The sequence below is a fragment of the Fringilla coelebs genome (genome assembly GCF_963513975.1).
Source record: "Fringilla coelebs genome assembly, chromosome: 3".
NCBI lineage: Eukaryota > Metazoa > Chordata > Aves > Passeriformes > Fringillidae > Fringilla > Fringilla coelebs.
In genome coordinates, this window is record NC_140030.1 from 24462921 (window position 1) to 24479783 (window position 16863).

A 16863-nucleotide genomic window follows, 5' to 3' on the forward strand; every position below is an offset into this window, starting at 1 on the left:
AAAACTATTTTGCAGTATGGCAGTGAAACTATCTTGTGGTGGAGGAAATCAGTAGCATGATAAGTTTTAGAAACTTCTGCATTGAGGATTTGTCTTCTACTTTATATGATGCTTTTTTATGTGTATATATTTTTTCCCCAAACAAATTAGGGTAGTTATTTTTAGTCCAGCTTTACTTTTAGTCCTTTGCTTGTTGATTTGTTTTTAATCAGCGAGAATGATTGTCATGCTAAAGCTTGTATCTCTGTGTGGAAGGGTTGTGTGTGTACATAAGTGCATTTTAAAGTTTGTGGATGCTGGCTTGGTTGCAAAGAAATAAGTAATTTTCAGTCCTCACAAGCTTTGAATAGAGATGTCCCTTTCAGAACATTTCCAGCTACTTCCCAGGGAAGAAGAGCATGAAGACTAGATAGGTGATGACATTTTTCACTTGCTGTTGGTTAGCCAAGTTAGCCAAGTGTATTTGTTGTTGCTGTAATGCAAGATAAAAGTTGCAGTGTCTATTTGACTAGATTTAGATGAGATTTTAGGAAGAAATTAACTGCTGTGAGGGTGATGAGGGTCTGGAACAGGTTGCCCAAAGAAGCTGTGGATGTCCCGTTACTGGAAGTCTTCAAGGCCAGGTTGGATGGGCTTTGAGCAACTGGGTCTGGTGGAAGCTGTTCCTGCCCATGGCAGGGGGTGGGACTGGGTGATGCTTTCCTCCTCAAAACTCTCTGTGATTTTGTTCTAATTTGGGAAGAGTTCAGACTCGGTGCTTTTGGTGAGATTACCTGGCAAGAGATGAACCTGGTGAGCAGGTACTTTCCTCTTTTCTACACTTCTTTCTCCATCACACCTCTTTTGGAGAGAAAATCTGAACAAAATACATAGGTAGTCAATTCTGAGTTTGTCAGCTAGGTAGGAAAAGAACTAATTTCCATTTTTTTTTTTCAATGCATTTAGATCATGCATGGCTGGTGACGCCAGTGGAAATAGCCAAAAACTTTGAAACATGAGTCCAACCTTTACTTAAAATTTTAGTTTTTAAAAATTAATTTCAAAATCAATCATAAAGATGAATTTTGACATTCAAGGAAGCAAAAACATTTGTTTAATTTTTGCTGGATCTCAGTGACAGTAAACAGATACTTAATCAGAAGACTCACAGCCTGTTTGTGGATATTCAGTTTGCTGTGAGAGTGCCAGAAGACAATTTTTTTTCTAAGATGTACTTGACTTGAGTAGATATATGTGCTGTATTGAAGTTCCTTGAAAAAAAATCCACCTGTTTTCTTGTACAAATATCTCTGTTTACTTCCTGGCAATCTGAAATGGTGCAGTTATGGTAGCACTTACTTGCGACTTGTCGGTGTAAATGTAATTTTCAAATTACTTGGCTGAGGTGTAAAGGAGGATGTTTCTGCTCCATGAGTGTAAGCTACATGTGGAGAGAATTGCATATTCTCCTCCTCCTTCCACTGTTTTCCTTTCCCGTGTTCCTTCTTCCACTACAGAATGTGAGCGTGTATTGATCAATTCAGAGGTTCAGATTATAATTGGTTCTTTAGGGCAGCCTTAGAGTATTGGTTGTCTGATTCTTTTGGTGGACAGAATCTGATAAAGATCAGTCTAAGGACAGGTCTGAGTAGTAGGAAGATGAACATGGAGCAGGAGCATGGGGAAAATGGGGTGTGAAAAAGCACAAAATGAGTCTGCTTCTGTAGTTCTGTACCTGGACAGGGAGCAGTCTTGCATGTTGAAATGTCTTGAATGATACCAGGATAACACCTTGCAGCAGTGAGTTACTTACTGACGTTAAGCAATAATTTCAATGCAGATGCAGTACAGTTGCTGACATTTTTTTCCTCTTTTTTTTCTCCTGCAGATATTCCTGAAATACCAGAAAGCATCTCATTCTGCAGAGCACTACAGGTAGCAGATTTCAGTGGCAATCCACTGACTAGGTAACTTCACCTTCTTCTTAGTATATGACATACCAGAATCGTAGTCTTTCTGTTACAATTTTGATTTTACATAATCCCTTAGAAGTTGTGACCCAGAAGTCTGGCAGGGACTGTAGCAAAAGTTCAGATTTAAAAAGTGATGTGCATCTTTCTGTGGGTGGGGATGAAATTTGTTAACCAGCCAGAAAAATCTGATTTGGTAAATCTGATTGTCTATAAAATGATTTTCATTCCTTTTCTTAAGTGCATAGGAAAACCATGTTCATCTGTGGGAAAGATACAGCGATGGTTAGAGCCAATGAATTGGCACAAACCCAGGTGCCTGACGATTTGGAATAGACTTTAGATCAGCTGCTGCAGATAATAGCTTTTACTAATGATTAAAGCTTGGACTAGCATTTCATCACCCTCCCATCAATTGGGACACAGTGACATGCAGTAACACGAGGCAGAAACGCGCTGTGTTTGTCAGTGGCTGCTGAGTCTGCTGCCAGCCTCTGTTCTGAGCAGCTGAGGTTTGGAGGTTATGCACACTTCTAGTATGGAAGAGGAGTTCTGTTTACATTGCTCTGTTCAGTTAGCTAAAGAATTTGGAGTTTATCTAGTAAAGTGAGGATGGAACTGGCAAAGGAGAGGTGATTTGCCAGTTAAAGCCTTTGAATACTACCTGGAGAACTATTTCTTGACCCAGCCGTTTCCACAGAGCTGCTTTGTGATGCTGAGCAAGTCACATAAGCCAGAGTGTTCACAGTGGGTGCTCACTGACCTGCTTTGCTTTGTACCAGATACTTGCAGGGCTGGCTGCCTGGCTGGGCTGCTGCAGTGCTAACAAACAGGAGTCTGTAAGAGCTTAAGCTGCTCCAGTGGTTTTGCAAGACTGCTTCTCCCACGTGTACAGCTCAGATTCTTCAGAAGTGTGCTTTGAATATTGCCCATAGTGCCTCCTAAGTTCTCTGAAAGTCACATCGCTGAGCATTAAAGGGATACTTGTGATCTTAATCCCCATGGCTCTGTAGCCTATTTATATAGTGAGGATAATAATACCACAAAAATCCAGCAAAGCAAACTGAGGCTGAACTGATGTGTAGATACACAAGTGGTGAGGGTCACTGAGCAGCTTTTTTGCAGGCATCAGTTGCAGTGTATAAAGCTCAGATCTGTGTCCCGTGGTATTGAAATCAAAAGTAATAGTGTTCTAGTTACCCTTCTTCATTCAGTCTGTGTGCTCAGTAAGGCCTGAGTAATGTGTTTCCTTAAACAATGCCTGTAATGCACAGCTACAGCTTTGTGGAATTCACAAAAGAGTTTTTCAGTGATGTTGAAATAGATCTCATAACTCTGTGTTGATAATTTAAGGGAATTTTAAAAATTCTTGATAAAGTGGCTCCAAAGTGTGTGCCTGTCCTGGTAAACATCACTCCAAGCAGTCCAAGTTAAAAAGCACAGATTCCAGGAGCTGTTTACATATGGTTGTCAGGTATTTCTGTGATGAGATCCAGAATTTCAGTTTTACGTATATAGTAGCCTGTAAGGTTTTGCACTGATTTGCCCAGGCAAAATGGGAAAGTCAAGTAGTTACTTTTGTGTAATATTCTGGAACATTTTTTTAGTCATTGATTTTTGTCCTTATTTCCTCTAAGCTTAAAAGCCAGTTGGAGGTCTTTACAATCAATGTCCTACCACTAATACAGTATGCTGCCTCATTGTCAAACTTAAATCACTGATGAAACTGAGCATTAAAGATGGCAGACCATTTTTCCAGCTGTTTTCAGATTATTTCAGGTATATATATTATTTATATCAGTAAAAAGCAGATGCATTTATTTATATTTATGCACATGTATAGATTTATTTTAGATATAGAAGTCCACTGCCTGCTGTAGAGAGAATAGAATAGTTCTAGTTGGAAGGGACCTACAGTAGTTATTGAGTCCAACTACCTGTTAACATCAGGGTGAGCAAAAGACAATCAAACTATTTAACTCCAGTCTTAAACTTGTTAAGAGTCTAAATGGTAATGAGTGGTCCCAGTGGAGCTTTTGAAGCTCCATTGTGATGATATTGAGCATCTTCTGGTAATAAGGTCCAGAATAAGAAGCAGTGCAGTACAGAAGTGATCACATGAAAACTCCCTTTCACCCCACACTGTAATTTGCCTTTTTCCTTCTCTCCATGCCCCTGTGCAGAGTTGTATTTGTCTGTTAATGTGTGTCCATTTGACAAGTTGCCTGCAGGTCATACCATGTGCCTTGAGCCTGGTGATGGGGAGAGCAGGAACCAAACCAAATGCTGCAGCTTGATCTTAGGTTGCATGCTCTGGAGGTTGAACAGAAGTTGAGTGGCTGGGCCAGGGGCTTCTGCTTCTTTACCTAATTGGCCCCCTGAGTTCATCCTGTCTCTTGTGCAACTGCAAACTGAGCTGCTTGGTATGGCCAGTGAGCAGCAAGTGGCACAGGAGCCCCTCAGTGTGAGGGAATGGAGAGCCATGCCTTGCAGAATTCCAGCTGGGTGATGGACCTGAAGGTTTTGGGAACTTTGGAAGTATTCTGCATGTGACTGCATTTTATAGTTTATAGAAGGGGGGTTAACATGCTGTTGTGCTGTGAGCCAGTAAATGTGAAATGCTGTAACAGCAGAACATTGTCTTCATAGTGAACAGCATGTTTCTTCAAAAAAGCAGCAATTGAAGAGCAGCCTAGCAGCTAATACAAAATGGCAATGCTGTAAGTGTGTGTGTTACTGGAGCCAGAATAAGAATAAAATTTAATCATTTTACCACTTGTTTTTACGGGAAAATTACAGTAAAAAAGTTTGTAGGGTTTTTTTTATGTGTTTGATTTTATTTTTCAATTTTGTGAAAATGCTTAAAATGTTCTCAAGCCCTATAGCATTTTGAAGTTGTAAATTGGATGCAGGGAAGAGAGTGGTATGTCACCTGTTCTTTGACACAGAATAAACTTTAAAGTCCCTAAATCACGGGCGATTTTTTATGATCTTTAGAATTTTCTGAGAGTCATGCTAGAATCTGGGCTTTCCTCCATCTGTGTGTATTTGCTAAATAAAGTCTTACTCACATGAAAGAGAGTACTTCTGGAAGTCCTTGATTTGAATTAATATCTCCATAGGTTGCCTGAAAGCTTTCCTGAATTGCAGAATCTGACGTGTCTTTCAGTAAATGACATCTCTCTGCAAGCACTACCTGAAAACATTGGGAAGTAAGTTCTTTGCACTTTATTACTTCTTAAATTTATTTTTTTTTCTTTATTGTTGCACTTCTTGTATAAATGACTCACATAATTGTATTTAATACACCTGTAAAATTATTTACGGGTCTACCCTTATTTTTTCTATTCTTTCAAGTTGGAGGGATCTGTTTAAAAAAACCCTAAAAAATGGCATTTTCACTTGACATTAGCAGCTTAATTCAGGACTTGCAGTGTGTATGTATGCAGTTCAACTCTGTTCTTTAGGATTTAAGATAACTTGGAATTTTAGGTGCAAAATTAATTCGGTGTTTTGTCATGCTGATCTGACCTTTTGCTTTCCTAAGTAGACCATTGATCCATTATTGTGAGCATGTCAGATGGCTTGCAGCTTAGCTCAAAACCAGGCAATTGCTGGCACAAGAACAGATGGGTAAAAGCTGGCTGTGATCAGGATGGAAATTTAGAAGCTTCCTAACTAGCTATGGGAGCAGTCTAGTTTTGAAAAAAACTTCAGTGGGAGCTGTGGAGATGAAAACGCATGGAACAGCTTTTAAGATGAAATTTTAAACGTTTTAAAGATGTTTGTTCACATTGGAAGGTAGATCAGCATTGCAAGGAGAGACTTTCAAAGTGGGTACATGTGGAAAGTGAAGTGAGCAATGTTTATGTGCCTCCTTTTGGCTGACATGAACATCCACGCTGGCAGATGGGAAATCTCTTTGCCCTTAGTAGAAGAAGGGTGTCTCTTCCAATTGGAGGGGGAAGTCGTAGTTCCGTGTCTCCTCACTTAAACATGTGAGAATGACTGTGCTGTGTGTGTATGTGAGATAACTCCTTTTTCCATCCCCTGACTGTTTCTGGTTCAGAGGATTTCCTGAGCTTTGGATTTTGTTTTGTCTAATTGATAGCCCATAATGAATCTGTTCTATGTACTTGTCCAGTTTCTCCTTGAGCATATGTAGACATCTTTAGTATTCTCTCCTGGCGAATAGCTGCCCACAGCTATGACCCATTTTACTGGTTTGGTGTTAGTTCAGTAAAGTCCAGATGTTTCTGAAGAGAGGAGTCCTGCAGAAAGGATCTTAATCATAAGAGCTCCTGCAATGCAGTCAAGTTCAGACTGGCATTACTTTAGCCACTTTCCATGGGTATGAAAGCTCTCAGCTGGCAGCACACCAGCTGTAACAGAAGTGGAAAATCTCTTTTGAAACCTCCCGCAAGCACTAACAGGTACAGATAGCGTGTGCCCAGTGACTGGGGCAGAGTCTTACCTAAAAATTGCATGGGCCATGTTGTGATACTCATACTGTGATATATTGTGGTATTCTTCCTTCATGTAAAAGTTCACATAACTTTTCATGCAGCTTTTTCAGCACTGGCAGCTAAGAAAAGGCCTGTTCAGGCTTTGCATTTACTGAAAATCAAGGCACAAAATCTGGGATCCTGCCTGATTCTGAAAATAAATAGAAGAAACATGACAATTCCCAAAAGCATGCTGTGGACTGCTGCTTTGCAGACAGTAGCTACAGGAAGGTTGTTGGCTTCCCAGAGAGCCCACTGGCTGTGGTGGCTCTGGCTTCTTGATTGTTCTGCCTCTCATTTGGTGTATGACTGGTGATAGTCTCTGTTTTGGAGCAAATGACTGGAAACAGGTCCAGTTAAAATGGTGATACCGTAATTTGTAGTGATGTTGATGTGTGGAGCTGTGCAAGAAAGAAAGGTAAAAATTTGCCTCATGCTGATCCTAAGCAGTTTCAGCATCAGCTCTTACAGAACAGAGCAATGCAACCCATCCACTTTTAAAATCAGTATCTGATCCTTGACATTGAAACTAAAAATATGGCATCCTCACTTGTGCCAGGAAGGGCCACAAGCTTGTCCTGGTGGTCTTGGTGAATTCTTATGGAGGGTTAGGCTTTATTCAAGTCTGACAGGCCTGCTTTGATCTGGGAAGTGTTCCCACATTAGCTGTTTAGAATATGAATACTGTATTTTTACCAAAACACTTTAATCTCATTAGTAGAAACTTTTATTATCAGGTTTATTTTTAAAGAAGCAGAAACAGATGTGTGGGGCTGTTGTTTTTGCCTTATCAGGTATTCAAAATAGGTGTGAGTGTGTTGGGAAGTCAACAGGAAGCTTGGACTGAAAATGCATGGTTTTGAACTCAGGAGAATGATAATGTTGCATGAGGGAAACTCATGGGGTGTCCACCCAAAATGTAACTGTTCCTGAAGTCTATTGAGCAATGTCCAACAGAGAGATCCTACCTGATTCCAGCTCGAAATTATTGGGAGATCTTGTAGTGAGCTGGAACTGCAACCTGAAGTCGTTATGGATCACTTCTGAGAGTGAATTTTATTGACTTTTTAGCATTAGATCTATAAGTAGGAATTTTTTTTCAGTCTGGCTACCAACACGTGCAACTGTCCTATTTTATTTGCCAAAATTTTCATCATTTACTGGAAGTGAATTTGATGGTGCTGCCAATCACCTTGTATTTGGTGAAAGCAGTGGAATGCTCTGTGGCTTTTCCAAAGGTAAAACCCACAAACTTGTACTTGCTGTTCCTTCCTTTGTTCTGTTTTCATCTGCTGGACCCCATTCCCCCAATGCTGGGAGTTGAAAGGTAGTGCTAATTTTGTTTTTCTGGCTGAGCAGACTAAGTCAGTCTGTAAAAGGTGTTTGGATGTGTTTGCAAATGCCTTATTGGAGTTTCAGTATGCTTTGGATAATAATGCATGTTGTTATTTGATGGAACAGGCTGGACCAATGGGTTCTATGTGAGATCTGGCAAATAGTGAGCAAACAAATATATACTGGTATTTATTCTACTAGAGTTGGACTTGTTTGGGGAAAGATTTGAAGTCCTTGTGCTTGCTGCAGGTCTTCTGGCCATTGGAGTATGGGGAAGCTTTGAAAAATGCATCTTAATTGCTTACAGTCTTATGGTGTGGGGAAGCTTTGAGAAATGCATCCTAATTGCTTAGAGTCTTGTGGTGCTGTCTAGGAAACTGCCTAGAACAGCCAGTGAAGTCTCTAGCTCATCTTTGTGTAGTACAGAGATCAGTATGTACTTAGTGTCTCTCCCTTTTTGTTGTTGTTTTGGTTTTTTTTTTTTTTTAAGCTACCTACTTACAATCTTGTGGTGATGGAAATTTGCCCTTAAATGGGGAAACAGCAAAAGCAATGGCAAATCTTTTACAACCAGCAGTACTTTAGCGTTAGTAAGTTCTTACTAATGGCAGATAATAGACCTGAATTGCCTTGTGGCAAACCCTTCCTGGAAGTGTGTCTTCCTTGTGCATTCAGATCTCCAGTCTGTTTTCCCATGGTCTGATGTATGAGTGCCAGAGTTCAGCTTCACTGTCCCAGGCCAGTGTCTGAACATGTTCAAACTGCTGATATGTAGAGTTCCATCAGTACTTTCACTGTGCTGTTAAGCATTTTTCTGCACAGATCTTCTATATTTTTATTTTCCTTTGTATTGCCAAAAGGAGTATTTTTAAGTACTTACAACTGGATGTTTGAAGAACATAGGCAAGGCTTTCCTTGAACCTTTTGTCTTTCCTCTTGCTCATGCATAGCCATGCTCCCAGTATGCCAGCTTTTCTCACTCTGTGTGACCACTCAGTCTGCTTCCCTGGTTTCATGTGCTGTTTTTTCTTGCTGGATCAAACCTACTTCTTTTAAGCTCATGTATTGTTTCAGGGCTTTCTAGAAAGATGTATGATCAGCACAGGACTGGATAACAGACTAGATGTCCTAATATTACCAGTGTTGCTTTTTGTGTTTCTCTGTGATTTTTTCTCTTAACTCATGGTTTGGTTCCTATTTGGAGTAAAGCAGTGAATGCTATTGCATGGGAGATACTTAAGCTGATAATTAGGTGGGTGCAGTTTGGAGCAGGACTTGTCCTGTTGGCTAGTTGTACTATTTGGAGAAACAAGTTACACCATTTAAGCTGTGAGTAGGAGTGTCTTTTACAGCCTTTCTCAGACTAATGAGAGCAGGTCTAGTTTCCTTGCCTCTTCTGCAGGGCCGTCTGTGTCTAGAGCTGCCCAACAAGCAGGCATAACCTGTTCCTCCCAGCGTGGGTAACATTTAGGAATTTCCCCTTGCTTCTAGGATTATTTTTCTTTAATACTTCCTTATTCACATAGCAGCCAAAACACAGGGCATGACTTTTTCCTGAAATTGAAAATCAGAGTATTTGTGCATAAGGATATTTGAATAAGTTGGGACGTCTGTGAGGCTTCCTAGGGCATGTCTTATAATAATAGTATGAATATTCCAGCACCTTTCTTGTCCATATGTGTTCATTCTGTAGTGTTGGCTTCAGGCCACTATAATATTGGCATTTCCCAGTAAAGACTGATGATTTTAGGGATCTGCATAGTGGTCTTCTGGTCTAGAAAGAGAAGAGAGATTGTGTCAGCTTTGTGTGTTTGTTATTTATTTTTGGTTCTTAGGCTTGAATAAGATCCAGGTACCTTCTTTGGAAAGCCTTTTATGTGTCAGTAATGTTTAATCTAGCGTTGGACTGTCAGAACAGTGCTTCATGAGGAATTTGCCTTAGCTGAAAAACAGTCATTTCGGCATGAAATGCATATCTGGAAAAGACAGTTATCTGTCACAGTCTCTAAGGGTGGCAAAATCAACTAAATTCTTAAACAGCTGAAGCAAAGGGCAGAGCTTCACCAGTGGATTTTAAACTATGATTGAAGACCTGCTGCCCATTGGCACACCAGACACCTAACTCATATCCAGGTTTTAGCTTTCACCATTTTTTCAACAGTCTTGTCTGTGCCTGGGAAAGATAAAGATTACCAGATTACTTTTTTTTTTTTTTTTTTTTTTTTTTTTTGATGTTAAGCTTTAAAGTAAAAGATTATTCATGACTGGCAGGTAGGGTATTTTGAAAGTTCCTACATGGCAGATGAAAAAAGCTTTCCTCTGCTCTATGCAATCTTTATTCTTCCCCTAAAAGTACACAGATGGTCTCCTACTTGGACATGATTTCAAAATCCTGAGGATTCAACAAAAGATCACAGAAATATAATAATTTGTAGTATCCCCATCATTCACAGTTTCCCCCTCCACTCCCATTTTTTAAAGACAGTTGCACAATCTGTGATGTAAGAAAGTAGCATAGCTTTATTTTAGCTTCAGAAACTTTTGATGTGGGGAGGGGTGAATTTCTTTAGATGTGAAGGATATTCTGATGTTGATGACTGATGAGTCTGGTTTACCCCCAAGCTGCAAGCAGGCTGAATGGATCTGTGGAACATTACTACTGAAAGGGAATTACCAGGTAAGCAGAGATATTTTCCTCTTAACATTTGCAGCTAGCAGGTAGAATGCTGAAATAGGCATTTCATTATGGAAGTGAACATAATGAAAAGAATAGAACAAATGTAACTGTGCTTTTGGAGCATTGTTTTGCAGAAATATTTGTTAGAGGCATGCTTTTCAACAGTCAAGGAACCACAAGTACCCAGAGATTTCGTGTTAGTCACTGAGGATGATGGTTTTGCATATATATGTTTAATTCTAGAGGTTTCAAAGTTTTCAGCAGCTTCTGAAACGGAATCTCTAATGTTGATCATGGAAGAATTAGCTGGAGAATAAAAGATCTTCAAAGGCAAGGGTGAGCTGCTCAACACAGACGGTCCAGAAGCAGATCAGAATGGCATACTAATCCTTAGAATGGATTCTCGGGCCAGTCCGTGCCTGTGTTTTGCTTAGTGTATGCCTGGATGCTCCAAGTGTAGATTATGCATCTGGTAGCATCACACAGAATGGAAAATGTTCTTAAAATTGTGTGGAACAAGGCAATTTAATTCTCTTTTCAGGTTTTTTTTAATAATGTCTTATTCACATGGAGTCTTACATGACAGGACAGAAGTGATGGGGAAGCTTGTCTCACAAATACGTACAGGGAGGGCTATATGTAGGTGGTCTGGCTAGGCTGATATAAATAGTATTAAAAACTCCTGCTGTGGCTTAACTGAATTTAGCATGGCAAGAAATATTTACAGAGTTTGAGTAGGTAGAGCATTCACTGTTAATCACAACTGGTTGGTAAATGGCAAAACTGAATGTTAAGAACTCGGAAGTTTATTTCAGGAACAGTAGCAATGTAATAGTGAATGCAGTGCCATCTGGCCTTCAAACAAGAGATGTTGCATCCTTTATGTTACACAAGAAAAAGATTTAACATACATTTAGCAGTATTTTTAAAAAGTGAAATAATTCCATTTTTATTGAAGTCATTGAAAACTGATGTTGCATGAGTGGACAATATTTTAAAAACAAAAATTTTCTTGTAATAGTGGCCTGGCTTAGCCTTCTCAGTCCATTTCAGTAGTCTTGTTAAGCAAGTAAGACCAATTTAGACTATCTCTGTAACACATTTAGGGAATTCCTTGGCCATAAAATGTAGAACTTAATTTAAAATTTGAATGTGACTTGTACTACTGGCCATCTATTGAGGCTTTCCCTCCCTTAGTGGCTGATAACAATGCCTTTTTATCCTGTTTTTACTTGTGGAAGATCTGTAGCTTTTTATGAGCCAATTAATGGTATTGACAATTCAATTCAAGTCACTGACTATGCAAATGCACTTTTCTCTGACTTTCAGTCAGAGAGTCCTTTCTGTTAAGATCCAGGATGGCAAAATCGTCAACTTCACTTCTTTGGTTCCTGTTTAAAATCAGTCTTTGGAAGGAGTATTTCCCCACCCTAATTTGTGTCATATTCTCCCTGCTCTGTAGAAATTGCAAATGTGAAGAACATTAATCCCTAATTTCAGATATTGTTACAAGAATTACTGCTAGACTGCTGGTCCACTTATCAAGCTCTAAAAGTGGACTGCTACAGAAAGGCTCATGCCTTTCCCCTGTATTTCTCCTGAATATTATACATTTCAACTTGAGAGGAAAGAATAGTGTTTAATTTAGATATAAGTTACATGAAGTTACTTTGCCTCCAATAAGGAGGAGGAGGAGGAGGAAAGCTTTCAAAGATATTTCTGGAAGAGTGGTCTTTAACCATACTGGTGAGACAAAATAAAAATATAATTAAAATCAAATCTAGTTACTTTGGCTTCTGGTTGCTTTTCCAGTTTCTCTTGTATTCCAAGGTAGAACCACAGGACTTCATATGTGTGAAGATCAGTTGGTTTTGAAATAAGGAAGTGCCCTCAATTAGGAAATTAATACTTCCTGTAATTTCTAACTCATCTAAGAATTTCTGGCATTCACTACCTAAGAATTTGCATTGATCACTCTCCTCTATGGCATGGTGTGGGCAGAAGGTCTCTTTTTCAGTTCTGTCAAATTAGTTTTAGAAAAGTTCATCAGTGCTCTTTTTTATCATTCACATTGTAAAACAAGTTTCTATGAGCAAAAAATAACCAAGGCAAGACTATTCTACTGTTTGTAGGTTGCCGTATAATGGATATGAATTCTTATGTGGCCGATACTGCTTCTGTTGCATTGGAAATGTCATGATTCCAAAAATGCACATGGAGCTGGTTGTTCAGACACAGGGGAAGGTAGGTTGCTGGCAGGTGTAGTAACTGGGAGAAGTAAGGCAGACTCAGGGAAGAACTGAAGTGGTAATTAACTCTGAAAATGGGTACACGCTACAGGAGCTCTTGAAAGAATCCAACTTTAAGCACGTAATTTGATAGAGTGGTTTGGTTTGGGTTGGTTGGAAGAAACCTCCAGAGATCATCTGATCCAGCCCTTCTGTTGTGGGCAGAAAGGCCTTTCATTAGATATGGTTGCTCAAAGCCCTGTTCTGTCTGACTTTGGCTTCTAGGAAGGAGGCATCTGCAGCTTCTCAGAGCGTCCTGTTACAGTGTCTCACTGCCCTCATCATAAAAAATTTCTTTTCCAGACTGAAAAATGCTACCTCTGCAAGCCTGTCCTCATAGGATAGGTGCTCCAGTCCTCTCATCATTTTTGTGGCCCTCCTTTGGCTCTGCTCCAGCAAGACTGTGCCTTTCCTGTGCCGGGGCCCCTGGAGCTGGATGCAGTGCTCCAGGTGGGCTCTCAGCAGTGCAGAATAGAACCAGTTCCCTCGACCTGCTGGCCACACTGGTTTTATGCAGACCAGGATGATGTGGTTGATGTAGCCTTGGGAGTTTGGACATTTGGTCTTTTCAAGGTCTGTGTGCAGTTGAGGAAACACTCAAGAGAGGAGAAGAAAAAGAGGGGTTTTTTTGGGAGTGACTTGGCACAGGAGCCTATCCCAAAGGTATATGCTGTACCTTCAAATACTTAGAGTCTGAGTAAGTGGTATTTTGAGAGCTAGCTAGTTATTGATTAACTGTGTCATTTTCTTGGAGAATAAAAGCTGCTAAGCACCAGGCTCTCGGTGCATTGTTGATCTGCAGCTGGAAGCCTTGTGGGATGGGAGTAGCTTACTAGGATCCTGTCACATGGGTCTGTAGTCATCTAACTGGTGTGTCCTGGGGCAGGGTCATACATGTTACTGGTAGTTTTATTTGGCCAGTGGCTATGGGCTGGAATATATTTAAATATGGCTGGTTTAATGCACTTTTATGCCATTGTCAGAGTATCACAATTACCTTATGTCTTGGAATACCCTTAAATAGACAGATAAACCAGATTTCTTTTGTGCACAAGTAAATAGCCTAGTTTAGACTCCTTTCCTTCCCAGTTTACTGTCATGATGGATGTTTCAGTGTATGTGCTGTATACCCAGGCAGGGTATCTAAGTACCAGCAATCTTCAGGTGCTGGCCCAGTGAACTGTAGGGATTTGGAACTGGTGCACTGGTCAAAATGTGGACTAAATCTCCCATTTCTGTGTGCTGCATCCTTGGGCTGTGTTCTGTAGTCATTGCTGCTGCACAAAGAAGGTAATACCAGACCATATTCAGAATCTATGCTGTGTTCTCACCTTACCTATCCTTACTGTGCAGGACCTTATCTTATCCTGTATAGATATGGGGGCTATGCCCATTCTCCTGTCTTCCCCTTCTTTTTGCAGTTTTACAAATGTGAGGGAAAATTACATTTGGGATTTTATATTCCCTTAACCAGCTGAAACTTGCTGGAAGGGGTGTGTATTGGGCCATGGATTTCTGCAGGTGCTTTAGATCTTCATCTCTTCCAACTTTGCTTCCTTATTTCCCAAGGCCTGTACTCTTGTTGGGCTGGCTCAGCTGTGTGCTGCTTTTGACATAAGGTGAAAAATGTAGCTTTTATTAATCAAGAGAAGGGCATTGTTCAGGTTTTATTGACTGAACATCTTCAGCTTTTATATCAATTATTTTTTATCATCTTATCTTTGTTTTCTCCTAGCTTTTCCCACATTTTCTCTTTCCACTTCCATAACTTTAGCCTTTTTTTTTCTTCCCACAAGGAAATAGCATGTGTTTTATCATGCTTCCCGGTGCCTCTTTCAGAAACCTTTGCTGGTCTCTGCCAAGGGCTTGGAGCTCCTAGTCTTTTAGCAGGGACTGTGATAGAAATGGGGCATGTGCATTGTGCTGTCTTTTTGTTACTCCTAAGGCTGACTCTGTCCCCACAGATAGAGGAATATGCTGCAACTCTCCCTCAAGGTTAAAGTTCTAGGATAAACTCAGAGCAGTTTTGTGTTTTATAACTTTTTTAAAAAAAGGGGACATTTAATGTCTGCTGTACACTGAAAATGGAATTTCATCCAGAGCAACTGCAGAACAGCTGTCTTTTTTTTCTCCTGTTTTTTTTTTTTTTAACTTCAATGATGTTTTTAAACTTATTGCAGTAAATCTGTGCTGTTTAGCGAGTCAACTGTCTGTGAAAAGGTTTTTTTGTGGAACATGATGGTGCTGATAATCTCGTTGTAATCAATCCAAACGGACTTGCTTTGGAAGAAAAAGAACAACAGGCATTGTTTCTGGGTTTAGTGGATGATTCTAGTCTACTTTTTGTTTTAGAGTAGACTGCTGCAGTTGATGAAGGAATATTTGTGGTGTTCCCTCTCTGTAGATTGTGTTGAATTGCACGTTTCTCTTTCAAAACCTGACAGGAATGATCAGGAAAGACACTTCCAGCATTTTTGTCTACTTTGTTGCTATTAGTTTTGTTCTCAGTTCCTGATTTCACATCCTCCTCATTCCTCTAGCTCACACAATGAATACCAGTATCTACATTTCTGCAGGTAGATTGCTGAACAATTCTATCTGGTTGATACTGAAACTGACATTTTTATCCATGTTGTACCTTTAAATTCAACTTGGTTCCAGCCTTACACCAGAAGTCGTCTGGAATGCTGAGATGGAAAGCTTGTAATTATTTCAGTTTCCTTCATCCTCCGCTTGGTTTACCTGTTTCCTTGTGCTCAGTAATTTCACACACATGCTCAGTGTTTGAGGTCTGTGTGGTAGCTTTTGTAGTGAGATTTATTTCAATATTAATGCTTTTTTCAACCGTGGTGAAATATCTTCTGATACTGGGTTTTTTGTATGTTTGTTTTTTGTTGGTTTTTTTTTCTCTTTTTGCTGTTGTTTTGTGGGTTTTTTTTTTCTCCTTTAGAATATAAATTGCATTTGCTTGTGCATTTTCTGTTGGATTTTTTTATTTTTTGGGGAGTGAGGACTGTTTGTTGGAAAGCAGCCTGCAATGCTCTGTGGTGTGTTTGCATTTCTAAATGCAGTTGGTGAACAGCTGCTGATGGATCTTTCTTTAGTCTGAGTAAATTAGATTGCTATTGCCTTTGTGTTTATGGTAACTTCCCGTGACTGATTTTTCTCTACAAGATGGATATTAGAATTAGGGGAGGATTCTGAAATCAGTAAGGTATGGCTTGCTTTCATTCATTTCAGGGACTTTAGAAATACTGGACTGACAGTGCACCTGTAAAATTAAGGGTGTAGGGAAAAAAGAAATTATTTCATTTAGTGTATTGTGAGAAATAGCTATTTGTAGCTGAGAGGAGGAAGGATTGTACTTTCTGAAGAGAGTGTTACTAAATCAGGAAAGATATTTGAAAAATAACAAGAATTTTCAAGAATTCACATAGAATTTTTCTTGCAAAAGACTTAAAATTGTGGTTCTTAACAGAACATAAAATCAGAAAAGTGTTAGTACATACACAATTTGTTAAGAGCCCATTGGTAAATGTAGGACAAGCTATACATGTGCTTTTTAATGTATTGGAGATTAGTGCTTCAGTATGTCAGCCTGTCTTCTATAGGGTACTGTTTTATATGGTAGCTGGCACATTTTATGTTGCAGCATATAGGTTTGCTGGGAGCTGTTTCTGTAACTAGTCAAGATTTAAGAATAATAAGTGGCAAATTTCCTTTCATTTTCTGTCCTCTTTATGAAATGGATCCATCTTAAACATAGTATTTCACTCTAATGATGCAGCTTTGCTGGTTTAAACTTCATAGACTTAGGTCTCTGTATTGGTGGGAAGCTTAATTTTGCTTATTGGGGTCTGCTTATGTTGGATTTGGACTCAAGACCTTGGAAGCAGTAGAAAGGATAAAGGAGGGTGGAGCAGTATCTTTTCTTTTGTTCCCGGGTGAGTTAGGGTGGTGAGCATGCTCTGGGTGAGAACGGCTGTAGAATAAATCAAGCATTTCTCAGAAAGCTGTGTCCTTAGAGATGAAACCATAATCTGGCAGGTTGCTGACTCCCACAAGAAGAGAACCTTGGCTGGGACTGTGGTGGGCCACAGTCACTCTGA

At 39.7% G+C, this 16863-nt stretch overlaps 1 protein-coding gene across 2 annotated transcripts in view; it reads left to right on the top strand.

The window, feature by feature from the left end:
• The window catches only part of LRRC1 (leucine rich repeat containing 1), a 68701-nt gene that overhangs the window by 27503 nt on the left and 24335 nt on the right, over window positions 1-16863 (top strand). For both annotated transcript variants that reach the window (XM_084203570.1, XM_084203569.1), the window contains exons 3-4: window positions 1868-1946; window positions 5072-5161. In XM_084203570.1, coding sequence (XP_084059696.1) covers window positions 1868-1946; window positions 5072-5161 — 169 coding nt within the window. The remainder of the gene's footprint in view (window positions 1-1867; window positions 1947-5071; window positions 5162-16863) is intronic.